This window comes from Hyperoodon ampullatus (genome assembly GCF_949752795.1).
Source record: "Hyperoodon ampullatus genome assembly, chromosome: 8".
In the NCBI taxonomy this organism is placed as follows: domain Eukaryota; kingdom Metazoa; phylum Chordata; class Mammalia; order Artiodactyla; family Ziphiidae; genus Hyperoodon; species Hyperoodon ampullatus.
The window spans coordinates 20,020,191-20,038,896 of NC_136921.1; the positions used below are offsets into that span (position 1 = coordinate 20,020,191).

The following is an 18,706-nucleotide window of genomic DNA, read 5'->3' on the forward strand; positions in this document are numbered from 1 at the left end:
CTCTTAGAGAATACCTCTGTAACTTTCTTGAACACAGTATTATTACTTCCAGGACTATAATGCAGAATAGCTCATTCTAAGCTTCTTATACATTTAAGTAACTTTAACAACAAGTCTAGAATTGAGAAAAGTATAAAACAATTTTACTTTTTTTTTTTTTTTTACTCATGCATCCTTTGTAAGTTATCTTTTCTCTGAAAATGAGAGGGAAATTTTTTTTGTAGTAAACATTTTCCTATTCCTTTTATAATGAGTCATCTCATTGAAACATTTTCAGAGGTACAATTTTTTTCTAAGAAAACCTCATATGTATTAGAAAAGCAACAGTCAGCAACATTCATTTAGTATTTACCAAGCTTCTTTTACGTGTTTATAGTTTCTTTAACAAGAATAAAAATAGAAATCTATCAATAATATGTTGCGGAAATATTGTTTATCTTGATGTCATAGGCGTAGGGTCTGTGCTAGAGCCAGCTCCCTGTCAGCTTAGGGGAGCCCACTATACATACTTCCCAAATCTGCATTCAGAGTCACATTGGTAGCTTAAAATTGGCCATGGTAGGAGTATTTATACCAAGGAACTTGGCAAATCCTGTAAATCAGGAGAAGAAAAGAGAGCTATTCACTAAGTATCTGCTATGTTCCAGGTATCTCATACATGTTAGAAGAAAAGGGAATTACATCATAATGTCACATTGAATGGCTTTTGATTGGCAAGCCAAGCATCACTAACTAGAAGAGATAGCATTTAAGCCTTTTTAACCCCCAGGTTTTTGTTTTAGGAAGACAGTGTTGGAAAAAGTAAAGAACTTCTCCATATCCTTCAAGAGGTCATATTCCAAACATCCATAAGATTATAGAAAACATTATTAGCAAATACTTTCAAAGCAGTGGATTTTATCCTCATTAAATAAGTTTAATCAATACTTCTTTAAATACCTTAGTTTTGTTCTTATCCCTTTAGGAGGCTTGGGAACAGAAAGAAGATGATGACCTCAAGAGAGCTACAGAGTTAAGTCTTCAAGGTATGGAGATTAATTACATTTTTTTAATATGCTGAATGTATCACACACAGAAGAGCATATAAAATGTTTTTGTTATTTTTAATAACAGTAACAAATTTGAACACCTCCCAGGTAAAGATATAGAACCTTAGAAGTTACCTGTATGCGCCTTCCCTTCCCTCCCTCCCAAAGGAAACCACCATTCTAACATTTGTATTCATCATTAGCTTACCTTTTTTTAAAAAAAAAAAAATGTTACCATGCATATTCATATCCCTAAACAATACTTTTTTGACATTTTAAATATGAGCTTTATTTTAAAATTAAAGAAACTCTGAAAATAAACACTTTTTTACAAATTATATCAAATACTTAAAACATAATCTGGGAATGTTAAACATTAATTCTTAATTCAAAATAATGACATTCATAGAATACATCCTGGTGCTGGCCAATATGGAGTTTACTTAAATCTAGTAGATTTTATGTAAGCTTAACCATTAATCCTTCCTAAAATTCAGTGATTATGATTCAACTTTATAAGGTTAAGCAAGTCTTCTGTGTAATACCCTCATATAACTTTTTCAAATACAAACATTTATACCAGCAAGGAAATTATTAAAATGTATATAAATTATGCTGAGGGGCTTGATTAAAAGGATTTCTATATAGAGAGAGGCATCTCACCTTAGAAAGCACACACACACACAAAACCACTTAATTGAATATAAGATGCCAGGACATTCTTTTAGTTACGTTCCACAGCACACTGCACATTTATAAGTGTCATTCTATTATGTATGAACTGAAAACATATTTTTTAAAAAGCCCTTGCCACGAGGGAGTGGAATATGCCTGCATTAAGCACAGAAATGCAGAGCTTTTTACAGGATATCAACTGACTGCCTGTCTCTGGCTGGCTACCAGGCGCCACTGAAAACTGTCACCACCCTCAGAAAGGCAAGATGTTCTTGTTAATGATGTCCATGGCCTCCAGAATCTCCTCCTCCTTGATCACAAGCGGAGGTGCAAACCTGATGATATCACCATGGGTTGGCTTCGCCAGAAGTCCATTATCTCGAAGTCACAGACATACCTTCCAAGCATCACAGTCTTTGGTTTCTCTAATAACAATAGCATTTAATAATCCTTTTCCTCTTACAGCAGTTACAATATCAAAGGTAGCTTCATGTGTTCATTTCTCAAGATGATACCCATTTGTCTGCATTTTTCAGCAAGGTTTTCTTCTTCCAAAACCTCAAGGGCTGTGATGGACACTCGGCAGCCTAGTGGATTGCCACCATACATAGAACCATGTTCCCCTGGTTTAATGGGCAACATTATTTCATCATTATACAACACTGTGGATACAGGGTATAAACCACCAGAAAATGCCTTTCCTAGAATAACTGTATCAGGTCTGACATTTTCATGATCAATAGCCAGCCATCTACGAGTTCTGGCCAATCCTGTCTGTATTTCATCAGCAATAAACAGAACCTGGTGCTGGGTTTAGAGCTCTTGCGCACCCACAAGGTAGCCTGGATCCAGAACAACAACACCTGCTTCACCCTGAGTTGGTTCCACCATGAACGCCACAACAGTTGGATACTGAAGTGCATGCTCAAGAACAGGCAGATCATTATATGGAGTGATTTCAAAACCTGACATAAATGGTCCAAAACCATTGTAACTGGTTGGGTGTGTGGAACTGGAGATTGCAGACAATGTTCTACCCCAAGTTTCTGGCTGCAAAAAACAATCTTTGCTTTGTATTTTGGGATACCCTTCACAGTAGTATATCCCCATCTCCGAGCAAGTTTGCAAGCAGTCTCTCCAGCCTCCACTCCTGTAATCATAGGAAGAACTTTGTGGTAGTTGAAAAGTTTAGTAACATACTCTTTTTTTTTTTTTTTTTTGGCTGCATTGGGTCTTCATTGCTGGGCTCGGGCTTTCTTTAGTTGCACCGAGCGGGGGCTACTCTGTTGCGGAGCGCAGGCTTCTCATTGCGGTGACTTCTCTTGTTTTGGAGCACGGGCTCTAGGTGTACGGGCCTCAGAGTTGTGGCATGTAGGCTTCAGTAGTTGTGCCTCGTGGGCTCTAGAGCGCAGGCTCAGTAGTTGTGGCACATGGGCTTAGTTGCTCCATGGCCTGTGGGATCTTCCTGGAACGGGGCTCAAACCCATATCCCCCTGCATTGGCAGACAGATTCTCAACCACTGTGCCACCAGGGAAACCCTAGTAACATACTCTTTGTATTCACCAGGCATGTTGTTGTAGAAAGCTCTAGATGTTAAGGTCACTTTATCTACCTGACTTTTTGAAGCATTCACAGTCTTTGGATGACAGTGCCCTTGGTTAATAGCACTGTAAGCACTCAGAAAGTCAAAATACTTTCTGCCTTCTACATCCCATATCTAAATACCCTTTCCTCTCTCCAGGGCTACAGGTAAAGGGTGGTAGTTGTGGGCACCATATTTAGATTCCCATTCAAAAATGTAATCAGAGGATGGAGGGCCTTGGACTGTGTTTTTAGTTGCAGCAGATGTATTGGGTTGGTCAAAAAGTTCATTTGAGTTTTTCCGTACCATCTTGCAAACTTTTTGGCCAACCCAATAGCAGAAGCCACTGGAAAATGAATTGCACGGTGAAGCACAGCAACAGTCTGCACATGTGCTAGTCTGGAAAACATGATGGTCCTTCAAGTAGGAATATCACCAACCATCCCTTCTTCCCACAGTTCAGATTAGAATACAGATTTTTAACCCAAGATCCACGGATGGTCTTCACAGGGTCCAGTAACTCCTGGCAGCACCTCCAAGACCAGCCCAGGACACGTGGCATCAACTGAACAGCTGCCCTAAACAATGTTATTTTTTTAATTTTGAAAAATTAAATAGCAAGGACAGTCTATCTGTAATCCATCTGTATGACTGAGCAATACTGCCACTGTTAAGACTGCTAGGAGGCTGAGGGTGAGATCTTGGGTATTATTTAACCTCTTTGAGTCCCAGTTTCCTCATTGAAAAATGGGAATGAAACATTCTGTATAATGGAATAAATTCAACCTAGAATTCAACAGTAAGTGGTGAAAGAAACTTTGTCTCTCATCAAAATGTTTTAATACGGCCGTCGCCGCCACCTCGGCGGACCAGGGACCTGCCCACCCTCTGCTGCTCTGGATACACCAGAAATACATCTACACGTGGAACAACTCCTACAGAACACCTACTGAATGCTGGCAGAAGACCTCAGACCTCCCAAAAGGCAAGAAACTCCCCACGTACCTGGGTAGGGCAAAAGAAAAAAGAATAAACAGAGACAAAAGGATAGGGACGGGACCTGCACCAGTGGGAGGGAGCTGTGAAGGAAGAAAGGTTTCCACACACTAGGAAGCCCCCTTCGCGGGTGGAGACTGCAGGTGGCGGAGGCGGGGAGCTTCGGAGCCGCAGGGGATAGCACAGCAACAGGGGTGCGGAGGGCAAAGCGGAGAGATTCCCGCACAGAGTGCCGACCGGCACTCACCAGCCCGAGGGGCTTGTCTGCTCACCCGCCGGGGAGGGTGGGGCTGGGAGCTAAGGCTCGGGCTTTGGTCGGAGCACAGGGAGAGGACTGGAGTTGGCGGCGTGAACACAGCCTGCAGGGGGTTAGTGCACCACGGCTAGCCGGGAGAGAGTCTGGGGAAAAGTCTGGACCTGCCAAAGAGGCAAGAGACTTTTTCTTCCCTCTTTGTTTCCTGGTGCGTGAGGAGAGGGGATTAAGAGCGCTGCTTAAAGGAGCTCCAGAGACGGGCGCAAGCCGCGGCTAACAGCGCGAACCCCGAAGATGGGCCTGAGACACTAAGTCTGCTGCTGCCGCCACCAAGAAGCCTGTGTGTGAGCACAGGTCACTATCCATACACCCCTTCCGGGGAGCCTGTGCAGCCCACCACTGCCAGGGTCCCGGGATCCAGGGACAACTTCCACAGGAGAGCGCACGGCGCACCTCAGGCTGGTGCAAGGTCACGCCAGCCTCTGCCGCCGCAGGCTCGCCCTGAACTCCGTACCCCTCCCTCCTCCCGGCCTGAGTGAGCCAGAGTCCCCGAAGCAGCTGCTCCTTTAACCCCATCCTGTCTGAGCAAAGAACAGACGTCCTCCGGCGACCTACACGCAGAGGCGGGGCCAAATCCAAAGCTGAGCCCAGGGAGCTGTGAGAACAAACAAGAGAAAGGGAAATCTCTCCCAGCAGCCTCAGAAGCAGCGGATTAAAGCTCCACAATCAACTTGATGTACCCTGCATCTGTGGAATACATGAATAGACAACGAATCATCCCAAATTGAGGAGGTGGACTTTGAGAGCAAGATTTATGATTTTTTCCCCTTTTCCTGTTTTTGTGAATGTGTATGTGTATGCTTCTGTGTGAGATTTTATCTGTATAGCTTTGCTTCTACCATTTATCCTAGGGTTCTATTCATCCGTTTTTGTTTTTGTCTTTTTTTTTCTTTAAAAACATTTTTTTTTCTTAATAATTATTTTTTATTTTAATATCTTTATTTTATTTTATTTTATCTTCTTTCTTTCCTTCTTTCCTTCCTTCCCTCCTTCCTTCCTTCCTCCTCCCTCCTTCCTTCCTTCCTTCCTTTCTCCCTCCCTCCCTCCCTCCCTCTCTCTCTCTCTCTCTCTTTCTTTCTTTCTTTCTTTTTCTTTCTTTTTTCTCCCTTTTATTCTGAGCTGTGTGGATGAAAGGCTCTTGGTGCTGCAGCCAGGAGTCAGTGCTGTGCCTCTGAGGTGGGAGAGCCAACTTCAGGACACTGGTCCACAAGAGACCTCCCAGCTCCACATAATATCAAACGGCGAAAATCTCCCAGAGATCTCCATCTCAACACCAGCCAGCACCCAGCTTCACTCAACGACCAGCAAGCTACAGTGCTGGTCACCCTACGCCAAACAACTAGCAAGACAGGAACACAACCCCACCAATTAGCAGAGAGGCTACCTAAAATCATAATAAGTCCACAGACACCCCAAAACACACCACCAGACGTGGACCTGCCACCAGAGAAACAACATCCAGCCTCATCCACCAGAACACAGGCACTAGTCACTTCCACCAGGAAGCCTACACAACCCACTGAACCAACTTTAGCCACTGGGGACAGACACCAAAAACAACAGGAACTACGAACGTGCAGGCTGCAAAAAGGAGACCCCAAACACAGTAAGATAAGCAAAATGAGAAGACAGAAAAACACACAGCAGATGAAGGAGCAAGATAAAAACCCACCAGACCTAACGAAGAGGAAATAGGCAGTCTACCTGAAAAAGAATTCAGAATAATGATAGTAAAGATGATCCAAAATCTTGGAAATAGAATAGACAGAATGCAAGAAACATTTAACAAGGACCTAGAATAATTAAAGAGGAAACAAGCAACGATGAACAACACAATAAATGAAATTAATAATACTCTAGGGCTTCCCTGGTGGCGCAGTGGTTGAGAGTCCGCCTGTCGATGCAGGGGACACGGGTTCGTGCCCCAGTCCGGGAAGATCCCACATGCCGCAGAGCGGCTGGGCGCGTGAGCCACGGCTGCTGAGCCTGCACGTCCGGAGCCTGTGCTCTGCAACGGGAGAGGCCACAACAGTGAGAAACCTGCGTACTGCAAAAAAAAAAAAAAAAAAAAAAATACTCTAGATGGGATCAATAGCAGAATAACTGAGGCAGAAGAACGGATAAGTGACCTGGAAGATAAAATAGTGGAAATAACTACTGCAGAGCAGAATAAGGTAAAAAGAATGAAAAGAACTGAGGACAGTCTCAGAGACCTCTGGGACAACATTAAATGCACCAGCATTTGAATTATAGGGGTTCCAGAAGAAGAAGAGAAAAAGAAAGGGACTGAGAAAATATTTGAAGAGATTATAGTTGAAAACTTCCCTAATATGGGAAAGGAAATAGTTAATCAAGTCCAGGAAGCACAGAGAGTCCCATACAGGATAAATCCAAGGAGAAATAGGCCAAGACACGTATTAATCAAACTGTCAAAAATTAAATACAAAGAAAACATATTAAAAGCAGCAAGGGAAAAACAACAAATAACACACAAGGGAATCCCCATAAGGTTAACAGCTGATCTTTCAGCAGAAAGTCTGCAAGCCAGAAGGGACTGGCAGGACATATTTAAAGTGATGAAGGAGAAAAACCTGCAACCAAGATTACTCTACTCAGCAAGGATCTCATTCAGATTTGATGGAGAAATTAAAACCTTTACAGACAAGCAAAAGCTGAGAGTTCAGCACCACCAAACCAGCTTTACAACAAATGCTAAAGGAACTTCTCTAGGCAAGAAACACGAGAAGGAAAAGACCTACAATAACAAACCCAAAACAATTAAGAAAATGGGAATAGGAACATACATATCGATAACTACCTTAAATGTAAATGGACTAAATGCTCCCACCAAAAGACACAGATTGGCTGAATGGATACAAAAACAAGACCCATATATATGCTGTCTACAAGAGACCCACTTCAGACCTAGAGACACATACAGACTGAAAGTGAGGGGATGGAAAAAAATATTCCATGCAAATGGAAACCAAAAGAAAGCTGGAGTAGCAATTCTCATATCAGACAAAATAGACTTTAAAATAAAGACTATTACCGCCTGCCGATGCAGGGGACACGGGTTCGTGCCCTGGTCTGGGAAGATCCCACATGCCGCGGAGCGGCTAGGCCCGTGAGCCATGGCCACTGAGCCTGCGCGTCTGGAGCCTGTGCTCCGCAACGGGAGAGGCCACAACAGTGAGAGGCCCGCGTACCGCAAAAAAAATAAATAAATAAATAAAATAAAATAAAATAAAGACTATTAGAAGAGACAAAGAAGGACACTGCATAATGATCAAGGGATCAATCCAAGAAGAAGATATAACAACTGTAAATATTTATGCACCCAACATAGGAGCACCTTAATACATAAGGCAAATGCTAACAGCCATAAAAGGGGAAATCAACAGTAACACATTCATAGTAGGGGACTTTAACACCCCACTTTCACCAATGGACAGATCATCCAAAATGAAAATAAGGAAACACTAGCTTTAAATGATACATTAAACAAGATGGACTTAATTGATATTTATAGGACATTCCATCCAAAAACAACAGAATACACATTTTTCTCAAGTGCTCATGGAACATTCTCCAGGATAGATCATATCTTGGGTCACAAATCAAGCCTTGGTAAATTTAAGAAAATTGAAATTGTATCAAGTATCTTTTCCGACCACAATGCTATGAGACTAGATATCAATTACAGGAAAAGATCTGTAAAAAATACAAACACATGGAGGCTAAACAATACACTACTTAATAACGAAGTGATCACTGAAGAAATCAAAGAGGAAATTAAAAAGTACCTAGAAACAAATGACAATGGAGACACGACGACCCAAAACCTATGGGATGCAGCAAAAGCAGTTCTAAGAGGGAAGTTTATAGCAATACAATCCTACCTTAAGAAACAGGAAACGTCTCGAATAAACAACCTAACCTTGCACCTAAAGCAATTAGAGAAAGAAGAACAAAAAAAATCCCAAAGTTCGCAGAAGGAAAGAAATCATAAAGATAAGATCAGAAATCAATGAAAAAGGAAACGACAGCAAAGATCAATAAAACTAAAAGCTGGTTCTTTGAGAAGATAAACAAAATTGATAAACCATTAGCCAGACTCATCAAGAAAAAAAAGGGAGAAGACTCAAATCAGTAGAATTAGAAATGAAAAAGGAGAAGTAACAACTGACACTGCAGAAATACAAAAGATCATGAGAGATTACTACAAGCAACTCTATGCCAATAAAATGGACAACCTGGAAGAAATGGACAAATTCTTAGAAATACACAACTGCCAAGACTGAATCAGGAAGAAATAGAAAATATGAACAAACCAATCACAAGCACTGAAATTGAAACTGTGATTAAAAATCTTCCAACAAACAAAAGTCCAGGACCAGATGCCTTCACAGGTGAATCCTATCAAACATTTAGAGAAGAGCTAACACCCATCCTTCTCAAACTCTTCCCAAAAATTGCAGAGGAAGGAACACTCCCAAACTCATTCTATGAGCCCACCATCACCCTGATACCAAAACCAGACAAAGATTCTACAAGAAGAGAAAATTACAGACCAATATCATTGATGAATATTGATGCAAAAATCCTCAACAAAATACTAGCAAACAGAATCCAACAACACATTAAAAGGATCATACATCATGATCAAGTGGGGTTTATCCCAGGAATGCAAGGATTCTTTAATATACACAAATCAATCAACGTGATACACCATATTAACAAATTGAAGGAGAAGAACCATATGATCATCTCAATAGATGCAGAGAAAGCTTTCAACAAAATTCAACACCCATTTATGATAAAAACCCTGCAGAAAGGAGGCATAAAGGGAACTTTCCTCCACATAATAAAGGCCATATATGACAAACCCCCAGCCAACATCGTCCTCAGTGGTGAAAAACTGAAAGCATTTCCACTAAGATCAAGAACAAGACATGGTTGCCCACTCTCACCACTATTATTCAACATCGTTTTGGGAGTTTTAGCCACAGCAATCAGAGAAGAAAAGGAAATAAAAGGAATCCAAATCGGAAAAGGAAAAGTAAAGCTGTCACTGTTTGCAGATGACATGATACTATACATAGAGAATCCTAAAGATGCTACCAGAAGACTACTAGAGCTAATCAATGAATTTGGTAAAGTAGCAGGATACAAAATTAATGCACAGAAATCTCTGGCATTCCTATACACTAATGAAGAAAAACCTGAAGGTGAAATCAAGAAAACACTCCCATTTACCATTGCAACAAAAAGAATAAAATATCTAGGAATAAACCTACCTAAGGAGACAAAAGACCTGTATGCAGAAAATTATGACACTGATGAAAGAAATTAAAGATGATACAAATAGATGGAGAGATATACCATGTTCTTGGATTGGAAGAATCAACATTGTGAAAATGATTCTACTACCCAAAGCAATCTACAGATTCAATGCAATCCCTATCAAACTACCACTGGCATTTTTCACAGAACTAGAACAAAAAATTTCACAATTTGTATGGAAACGCCAAAGACCCTGAATAGCCAAAGCATTCTTGAGAACAAAAAACGGAGCTGGAGGAATCAGGCTCCCTGACTTCAGACTGTACTACAGAGCTACAGTAATCAAGACAGTATGGTACTGGCACAAAAACAGAAATATAGATCAGTGGAACAGGATAGAAAGCCCAGAGATAAACCCACGCACATATGGTCGCCTTATCTTTGATAAAGGAGGCAGGAATGTACAGTGGAGAAAGGACAGCCTCTTCAATAAGTGATACTGGGAAAACTGGAGAGCTACATGTAAAAGTATGAGATTAGATCACTCCCTAACACCATACACAAAAATAAGGCTCAAAATGGATTAAAGACCTAAATGTAAGGCCAGAAACTATCAAACTCTTAGTGGAAAACATAGGCAGAACACTCTATGACAAATCACAGCAAGATCCTTTTTGACCCACCTCCTAGAGAAATGGAAATAAAAACAAAAATAAACAAATGGGACCTAATGAAACTTAAAAGCTTTTGCACAGCAAAGGAAACCATAAGACCAAAAGACAACCCCCAGAATGGGAGAAAATATTTGCAAATGAAGCAACTGACAAATTATTAATCTCCAAAATTTATAAGCAGCTCGTGCAGCTCAATAACAAAAAAACAACCCAATCCAAAAATGGGCAGAAGACCTAAATAGACATTTCTCCAAAGAAGATATACAGACTGCCAACAAACATGAAAGAATGCTCGACATCATTAATCATTAGAGAAATGCAAATCAAAACTACAATGAGATATCATCTCACACTGGTCAGAATGGCCATCATCAAAAAAATCTAGAAACAATAAATGCTGGAGAGGGTGTGGAAAAAAGGGAACACTCTTGCACTGCTGGTGGGAATGTGAATTGGTACAGCCACTATGGAGAACAGTATGGAGGTTCCTTAAAAAACTACAAATAGAACTACCATATGACCCCGCAATCCCACTACTAGGCATATACCCTGAGAAAACCATAATTCAAAAAGAGTCATGTACCAAAATGTTCATTGCAGCTCTATTTATAATAGCCCGGAGATGGAAACAACCTAAGTGTCCATCATCGGATGAATGGATAAAGAAGATGTGGCACATATATACAATGAAATATTACTCAGCCATAAAAAGAAACGAAATTGAGCTATTTGTAATGAGGTGGATGGACCTAGAGTCTGTCATACAGAGTGAAGTAAGTCAGAAAGAGAAAGACAAATACCATATGCTAACACGTATATATGGAATTTAAGAAAAAAAAATGTCATGAAGAACCTAGTGGTAAGACAGGAATAAAGACACAGACCTACTAGAGAATGGACTTGAGGATATGGGGAGGGGTAAGGGTAAGCTGTGACAAAGTGAGAGAGTGGCATGGACATATATACACTACCAAACGTAAAATAGATAGCTAGTGGGAAGCAGCCGCATAGCACAGGGAGATCAGCTTGGTGCTTTGTGACCACCTAGAGGGGTGGGATAGGGAGGGTGGGAGGGAGGGAGACGCAAGACGGAAGAGATATGGGAACATATGTATAACTGATTCACCTTGTTATAAAGCAGAAACTAACACACCATTGTAAAGCAATTATACTCCAATAAAGATGTAAAAAAAAAAAAAAAGACTATTAGGAGAAGATAATGTGACTTCAGTTTCCCTGTGAATTTACAAGAGCTCACTCTGGGGAAGGCAGTGAGCAAAGTCGTGAATGAGTATTCAAAAGCGTAAGGTTCACCATAGGGGATTTGGCAGAACTAATTTATGGACCATGTGCTGGAAGTCTACCAGGACAGGTAGTCATGGGAAGTGAGCTAACTGTATTTTCTAAGATCACTCTGGTTTTTCTCTGGCTCTGAGAAATAGATAAAAGCAAAACACTTTGCTGGTATAAAATGAGTGTTCTAGGCTGATCTAGACACCAGGGCATGGTGGAGAGAGCAAGAATTTCACTGGCAGATGGTTGAGACAGTTACAAATAAGAATTCAAGCTAGGCTCACCTAGGCATTCTGTCCTCAGATATAAAAGATGGTGCAATGGTGGTGATGAATGGCCGTCTCAAGTCATATTGTTCCAGTCTGGACTGGTTGCCCTCTACATCCATGCACAGATATCCTGAGATCTCCCTAACCATTCTCCAGGGGATTCCCTCTGATTCGCTCTTTTGTTCGAATCTCTCATTTCCTGTATGACTCTTTTCTCATCCTTTGTGTACTTAGGCTTTGATGGAGAACATCCCCAGTAGTTTTCTTGAAGAAGAGGGGATGTGACTTAGATTTTTTGGAGGACTTGAAAGTTTCATTCTGCCCCAGTATTTGACTGATAGTTTATTTGAATATAGAATTCTGGGTTTACAATCATTGTAAAAGCATTGTTTCCCCGCACCTTCATGCTGCTTGGCAATGACAAAAGTCTTGTTTGCTGGGTTGCTGTATGAGAAGTCTAAAGCTCTTCTTTATTCTGATGTGACATCTTTTTTTTCTGAAAGCTTATAGGATCTTCTCTTTGTTTCCATTGTGATTATGTTTCACAGTGATGTGCCTTGATGTGTGTCTGTTTCATCCATATCTGCTGGGCACTTAGAGGATTGTTTTAATCTAGAAACTTTTGTCCTTCAATTCTAAGAAATTTGCACTGATTTCCTTCATTCTACTTCCTCTCTTCTCTTTTTGAAACTCCTGTTATTCAGACGTCCTAGTCTGATCCTCTTAATTTTCTCATCTCTTCTCTCTGTTTTCCATTTTTTTGTTATTTTGCTATACTGCCTGGGAAGTTTCTCCAACATTATCACCAACTCCAAACTTTTTTTTAGTATTTTATTTCTACCATATTTCTAATTTTCAAGAACTGGTTTTTGTGATTGTTACTTTTTTATAACATTTTGGGGTTGGGGTGGTTCAGAGAAGTAATACCATCTCAACTCTCTGAAGATATTAAATATGGTTCATTTTTTTTGTTTATTTGACATTTCCATCTCCCTGAATAGATTCTCTTTTCTCCAGATTGCTCTGTCCTGTGTGTTTATTATGGTCTTTATATTCCTTGTTAGAGTCTTTTTTCAATTATCTAGTAATCCTTGGCTGTCAGCTCATGATTAAGAGTAGGGGACTAGCAGAAACTAACACACCATTGTAAAGCAATTATACTCCAATAAAGATGTTTAAAAAAAAGGGGACTAAAAAGATGATTGGAAGCTCTGAGTATATGAATAGCTAGGGCTTGTCAACTTTGAGTTTTACAGGGTTTTACTGTTTGGGGGATGATGTTAATATTTTAGGCCTTCCCTTGGACTGGTAAGATTCCTAAAGAAAGTTTTCTAGTCTCCTGCCCTTGCCTACAGGTAAAAGATGTGGCTGCCAGAGTTCTAGAAGCCAAGTATAGGCATAGGGCTGGGGGTGGGGATGGGAGTTATATTCATCTTTCAATATGCACACTGTCACCTACTCCCCTGTTTTCAGTATGGTACTCCCCTGTGCCTGGAATCCTCCAATCCAGAGACTGTTTTACCAACTCTCCAAAGAACAAAGCTGCCAACTTCTGTCATTGCCCAGCAGCATGAAGTAAGGGGAAGTGGATCTAGGAGTCTGTATCTCAAACAGCTTTCACCTAATTCTTTTTTTTTTTAATTAATTTATTTATTTTTCTTTTTGGCTGTGTTGGGTCATCATTGCTGTGCGAGGGCTTTCTCTAGCCACAGAGAGTGGGGGCTACTTGTCGTTGCAGTGCGCAGGCTTCTCATCGCAGTGGCTTCTCTTGTTTGAGGAGCACGGGCTCTAGGCACGTGGGCTCAGTAGCTTTGGCTCGCGGGCTCTAGAGCGCAGGCTCAGTAGTTGTGGCGCACGGGCTTAGTGGCTCCCCGGCATGTGGGATCTTCCCAGACCAGAGATTGAACCCATATCCCCTGCATTGGCAGGTGGATTCTTAACCACCGCGCCACCAGGGAAGCCCCACCTAATCCTTATTTTTATCCTCTTCTTAGCCTCCAGTTTTAGAGGTACCTGCTATTTCCAAGTTGTATGTCTTTTGAGGACTCTGTAATATAAATTGGATTGGTTCTCAACTTTTCCATTACTGGCTTAGGTTTGACTTTCTTAGGTCTGCTAAGTCAGTCACCCCTCTATATTCCAGAGTCCAGAATTTTGATACTGTAGTCTCTTCCTGTTCTTCCCATTCTTAAGTGTTCATGTCTTTTAAACAACTCTGTAAAACAAAGAGTCATTTATGCACAGATGCTCCTGGGATTCTTTATTTGAAGCCATTAGTAAAGATGGATTCTTCCAGTGGAAACACATTATTAAGGAGAAAAATTGGACCTTGGATTTATTTGTTTGTTTAGAATTTTAGGTAAAACTTAGGAGTTTAAGGTTGAATTTCCATTATTTTTGTTAAATTTCAAAGTATGATTTAATGTTGAAGAAAATGAAAGGATGTTGATCTTCTTATGGTCTCTTTTCTGTCAGATAATTTGTTTGCTGGTGGCATCCATAATATGCACCAAGTGTGTCAAATCTAACATATAGTTTATATAATAGAGAATTCAGTGAAATTGGATTATCTGTAATTTTTTTGTCCGTTTTATTCCTTTCTTAAAAGAGTATTATCCCCTTTCATATAAATATATTTAAAACAAAAGGGAACATTTCTTTTACAGATAACTGGTGCCTGAATTTTTATTCCCTAGAGTAAGCTGGGTGAATTGGAACCCTAATAATAATGTTTTATGTTTCTTAGAATGATCAAATGTGTACTTCAAGCTGTTCTATACCTTCCCAATCGTATCTCTTTGTGTCTATTCCAAGAACTTTTACAAGACTTTGTCTTTGTGTTCTTCAGAGTTTAACAACTCTTTTCTGGATTCATTGGGCTCTGATGAGGACTCTGGAAATGAGGATGTTTTAGATATGGAGTATACAGAAGCTGAAGCTGAGGAGCTGAAAAGAAATGCTGAGGTGGGTGACATTATATTCCCTTCGGAGGTCAAGTTGTCAGTACTGCTGCTGTTCCTTATCTTCAAAGGCCCCACTGTCAGTGTCCATTGCAGGTCCCCTTCTGCCCCTTTGGCAGCCATCATATGGTCTTCACTTTCTCTTGGCCTTTGCTCCTCATTTCTGACACAGAAGATTCAAAACAAAATGAAAAAAAAACCAAAAAAAACACACGTCCTGATCACCTTATGTGCATGTTAGGTACTAACTTAGTAATAGTTCTCAAAGTTATATGTATATTAAATCACCTTCAGTTCTACCAAAACTATTTTATCTTTAAGGTTAAATACTAAAAATAGTTGATTGTTACTCAATAAAAACTATTGATGACATTAACTAGAGCACTTGAAATCTCTTTTTACCCTAAATAATTGCTTTTTTCCCATTTTCCAAATTTTTTGTAATTTTAATTACCCAGGATCCCACTATTCTAACACAACTACTGTTAGCATTTGATATATTCTTTTATCATCCCTACCCCAAAGTATTCCAAGTATGCTTTTAAAGTCATAGAATAAGTACAGTTTTTATCCTACTTGTTAAAGACTATAAGCATTTCATTTTTAATGGCTATACTGTATTCCATCAATGAACATGCTATTTATTTTATTTAATTTTTAGTTAACATTGAGCATTTAAGTTGTTTTTTTTCATTATAATAAGTAACATATCAAGGAACTGTATATAAATGTAGTGTTTTCTGTATTAGGATTTTCTTCTTTAAGGAAATTCCCAGAAATAAATTACAGCATCAAAGTTTTTGAACATTTTAATGGCTTACCTATAGCTGTATTTCTTCCCAAAATTATATCTTATAGTGCTGCCTGAAGTCCATGAATACCACTTTTCAGTTTTGTTTTACTTTTCTGCTAATAATATTTTAATAGCATTTTTTTAAATGTAAAAGTTCATCCATAATCCCTACAGCAACACAGCAACTCTTTTCATTTTTTCCATTCTGTTTTTCAGTACTTAGCCATTAACATATCTATTTTATAGAGCTATAGTTATTATGTGTGTTCATGTAAGTTTGAAAAACAAGTTAACATGTTGCTGACCCACATATTTTTTCTTTAAATAACTGAATAATACTGTACTGAGTTGATATACCAGTAACCATTTAACTATTACTGAGCGTATTGTTAGTTCCAAATTTTCATTATTATAGATAATGCTACAGTGAATAATTATATACATATATACTGTTTCCTTCTTTTGCATTATTTTCTTAGGATAAATTCTTGGGGAGTAGAATTCTTGGGTCAAAGGATATGAACAATACCAACCACTGGGTTTTTTTATTGAGTCTAACCCCCCACACATTGAAACTTTGCCATGTCAGCTTTGATAATAAATTTAAAATTAGTGTTTTGCTTGTATTCAGATGAAGAGTTGAAAGTCATGCCCACTTCTGTTTTCCAGACAGGAAATCTTCCTCATTCCTATCGGCTCATCAGTGTTGTCAGTCACATTGGTAGCACTTCTTCTTCAGGTAAATGGACATTAGGATTTCAGCATTTTATAAATGGACTAGCCAGTATTTACTCCTTATTGGGTTGCTCTGAGCCTAGATTTGTGAGGTGTAAGTTAAACGCATCAAGAAAAACTTTGAAATCTTTTCTTTGATCACACTTAAGTGTGTATTGTGTTAACAGGTACAACTGTTTTGATTTCTCTATTCACGTGTGACCCAAATGTCCCTAAACAAAATATATTTATCAAAAAAGTTGTCCTGGTATAGTAAGGTGAAATGGGGTTGGCTGTTTCTCTTTCTGAAACTTCCTGTCCCTGAGAAAAATTCAACACTTTTTTTTTTTGGGGGGGTGGGGCTGTGTTGGGTCTTCGTTGCTGTGCACGGGCTTTCTCTAATGCAGCGAGCGGGGGCTACTCTTCGGTGTGGTGTGCGGGCTTCTCATTGCAGTGGCTTCTCTTGCTGTGGAGTGTGGGCTCTAGGTGCGTGGGCTTCAGTAGTTGTGGCACATGGGCTCAGTAGTTGTGGCTTGCGGGCTCTAGAGCACAGGCTCAGTAGTTGTGGTGCCCGGGCTTAGTTGTTCCGCAGCATGTGGCATCTTCCTGAACCAGGGCTCGAACCCGTGTCCCCTGCACCGGCAGGAGGATTCTTAACTACTGCACCACCAGGGAAGCCCCTTCAATACGTTTTTTTAAAAAAATAACCTTAATTTTAAGATTTTATTTATTTCAGGTCATTACATTAGTGATGTGTACGACATTAAGAAGCAGGCTTGGTTTACTTATAATGACCTAGAGGTATCTAAAATCCAAGAGGCTTCTGTGCAGAGTGATCGAGATCGAAGTGGTTACATCTTCTTTTATATGCACAAGTAAGAAACTTTGCCTGATCTGAAGCCGTGGGCTAAAAATCACTTGAATTCTTTTTTTTTTTTCTTTAAGGATAAAATGTTCCCATCAGTTAATTGGTTGACGATTTATGATTTTTATTGTCTTTGCTTAGGGCTCATGTCTTGATATTTCCAAAATATTTTTTCTCTTAACTCACACAGTAGAATCTAGGTATAGAACTTAAGATCTTTTTATGATGGAAGCTGTCCTGTCATAAAACTTTTTGGTCTTTCATTGTATCAGCTAGAAGATCTGAGTTATATGGATAGGAACTACATAGCGTTTCTATCAAAGCTAGCTATTGCCATTCCCCCCAAGTATTTTTAAGAATTGGCACATGGGGTTAAGATGGTAATAAAATGAATGAGCTGCTTATTTAATGAAATTTAGGCATCATGGGATTATGCAGCCTTTATCAATGTTTATTTTCTGTCTGTCCTCTGTCTCTGTTCACTGAATTTCCTATTTAACTTTTTATTTGTTTTATTTTAAGGGAGATCTTTGATGAGCTGCTGGAAACAGAAAAGACCTCTCAGGCACTTAGTATGGAAGTGGGAAAGACCACTCGTCAGGCTTCATGAGGAACAAACTCCTGGGTTGGCAGTGTGCACTGCATATTCTCTCTTACTGCCACCCACTTCTCTTTCCTCTGCCCGAGGAGAATTTAGAACTCTACTTGATGCGGGAGCAACAAACAGCTCAGGGCCAAACCAAAAGACGAAAACTGCAATTATGCGGAACGCTCCATATTAATTGTTTTATGGAAACTTTGGTCTCACATCTGTAGCTGATTATCCTTTTTTTCTCCTACAAGAGTGGCACTTCCTTTTGTCTTAGGAATACATGTTGTAAATATATATATATGTACATACACACACACACATACACACACATATATGTGGAATGAATGGAGCCTTAAAGAGTTAGGATAGCCCACCAGAGTATGCCTGCTCAAAATTAATAGCACAGCAGTTTGGAGATGAAATGAAGTTGTCAAAGAGTCCATTCACCTGAGAAATGTGTGAAGATATACATATCATTTGGCATTTAGCTTTTATGTTCCTTGAGTAGTTTCACTCACGTCTGTAATCTTCCATGTGTGTTTCCTGTTAGTAAAGTTCACTGGAAAGCCAGCTCTCCATGTTACACTAATGACAGTTTGTCCTCCTGACAAAGGAGGGACATTTCTGCCACCTGACTTGAGGAGCTTTTTTAAAAAAATTATTTC

General features: G+C 39.7%; 1 protein-coding gene and 1 pseudogene across 3 annotated transcripts in view; one reads left to right on the plus strand and one right to left on the minus strand.

Annotated features, from left to right (window-relative positions):
- Positions 1-18,126, plus strand: part of USP37 (ubiquitin specific peptidase 37) — a gene marked incomplete at its 5' end in the record, with an annotated part of 91,763 nt that extends 73,637 nt beyond the window's left edge. For both annotated transcript variants that reach the window (XM_079710240.1, XM_079710241.1), the window contains 5 exons: positions 965-1,025; positions 14,966-15,081; positions 16,540-16,609; positions 17,321-17,459; positions 17,972-18,126. In XM_079710240.1, the coding sequence (XP_079566366.1) occupies positions 965-1,025; positions 14,966-15,081; positions 16,540-16,609; positions 17,321-17,459; positions 17,972-18,059 (474 nt within the window). In that variant the 3' untranslated portion in view covers positions 18,060-18,126. The remainder of the gene's footprint in view (positions 1-964; positions 1,026-14,965; positions 15,082-16,539; positions 16,610-17,320; positions 17,460-17,971) is intronic.
- On the minus strand, positions 1,957-3,696 carry LOC307056939 (ornithine aminotransferase, mitochondrial-like; annotated as a pseudogene). Its single transcript has 3 exons — positions 3,593-3,696; positions 3,254-3,548; positions 1,957-2,902 (listed from the first exon to the last, which is right to left on the minus strand). The product of its transcript is annotated as an ornithine aminotransferase, mitochondrial-like (transcript).
- Positions 18,127-18,706: the final 580 nt, after the last annotated feature.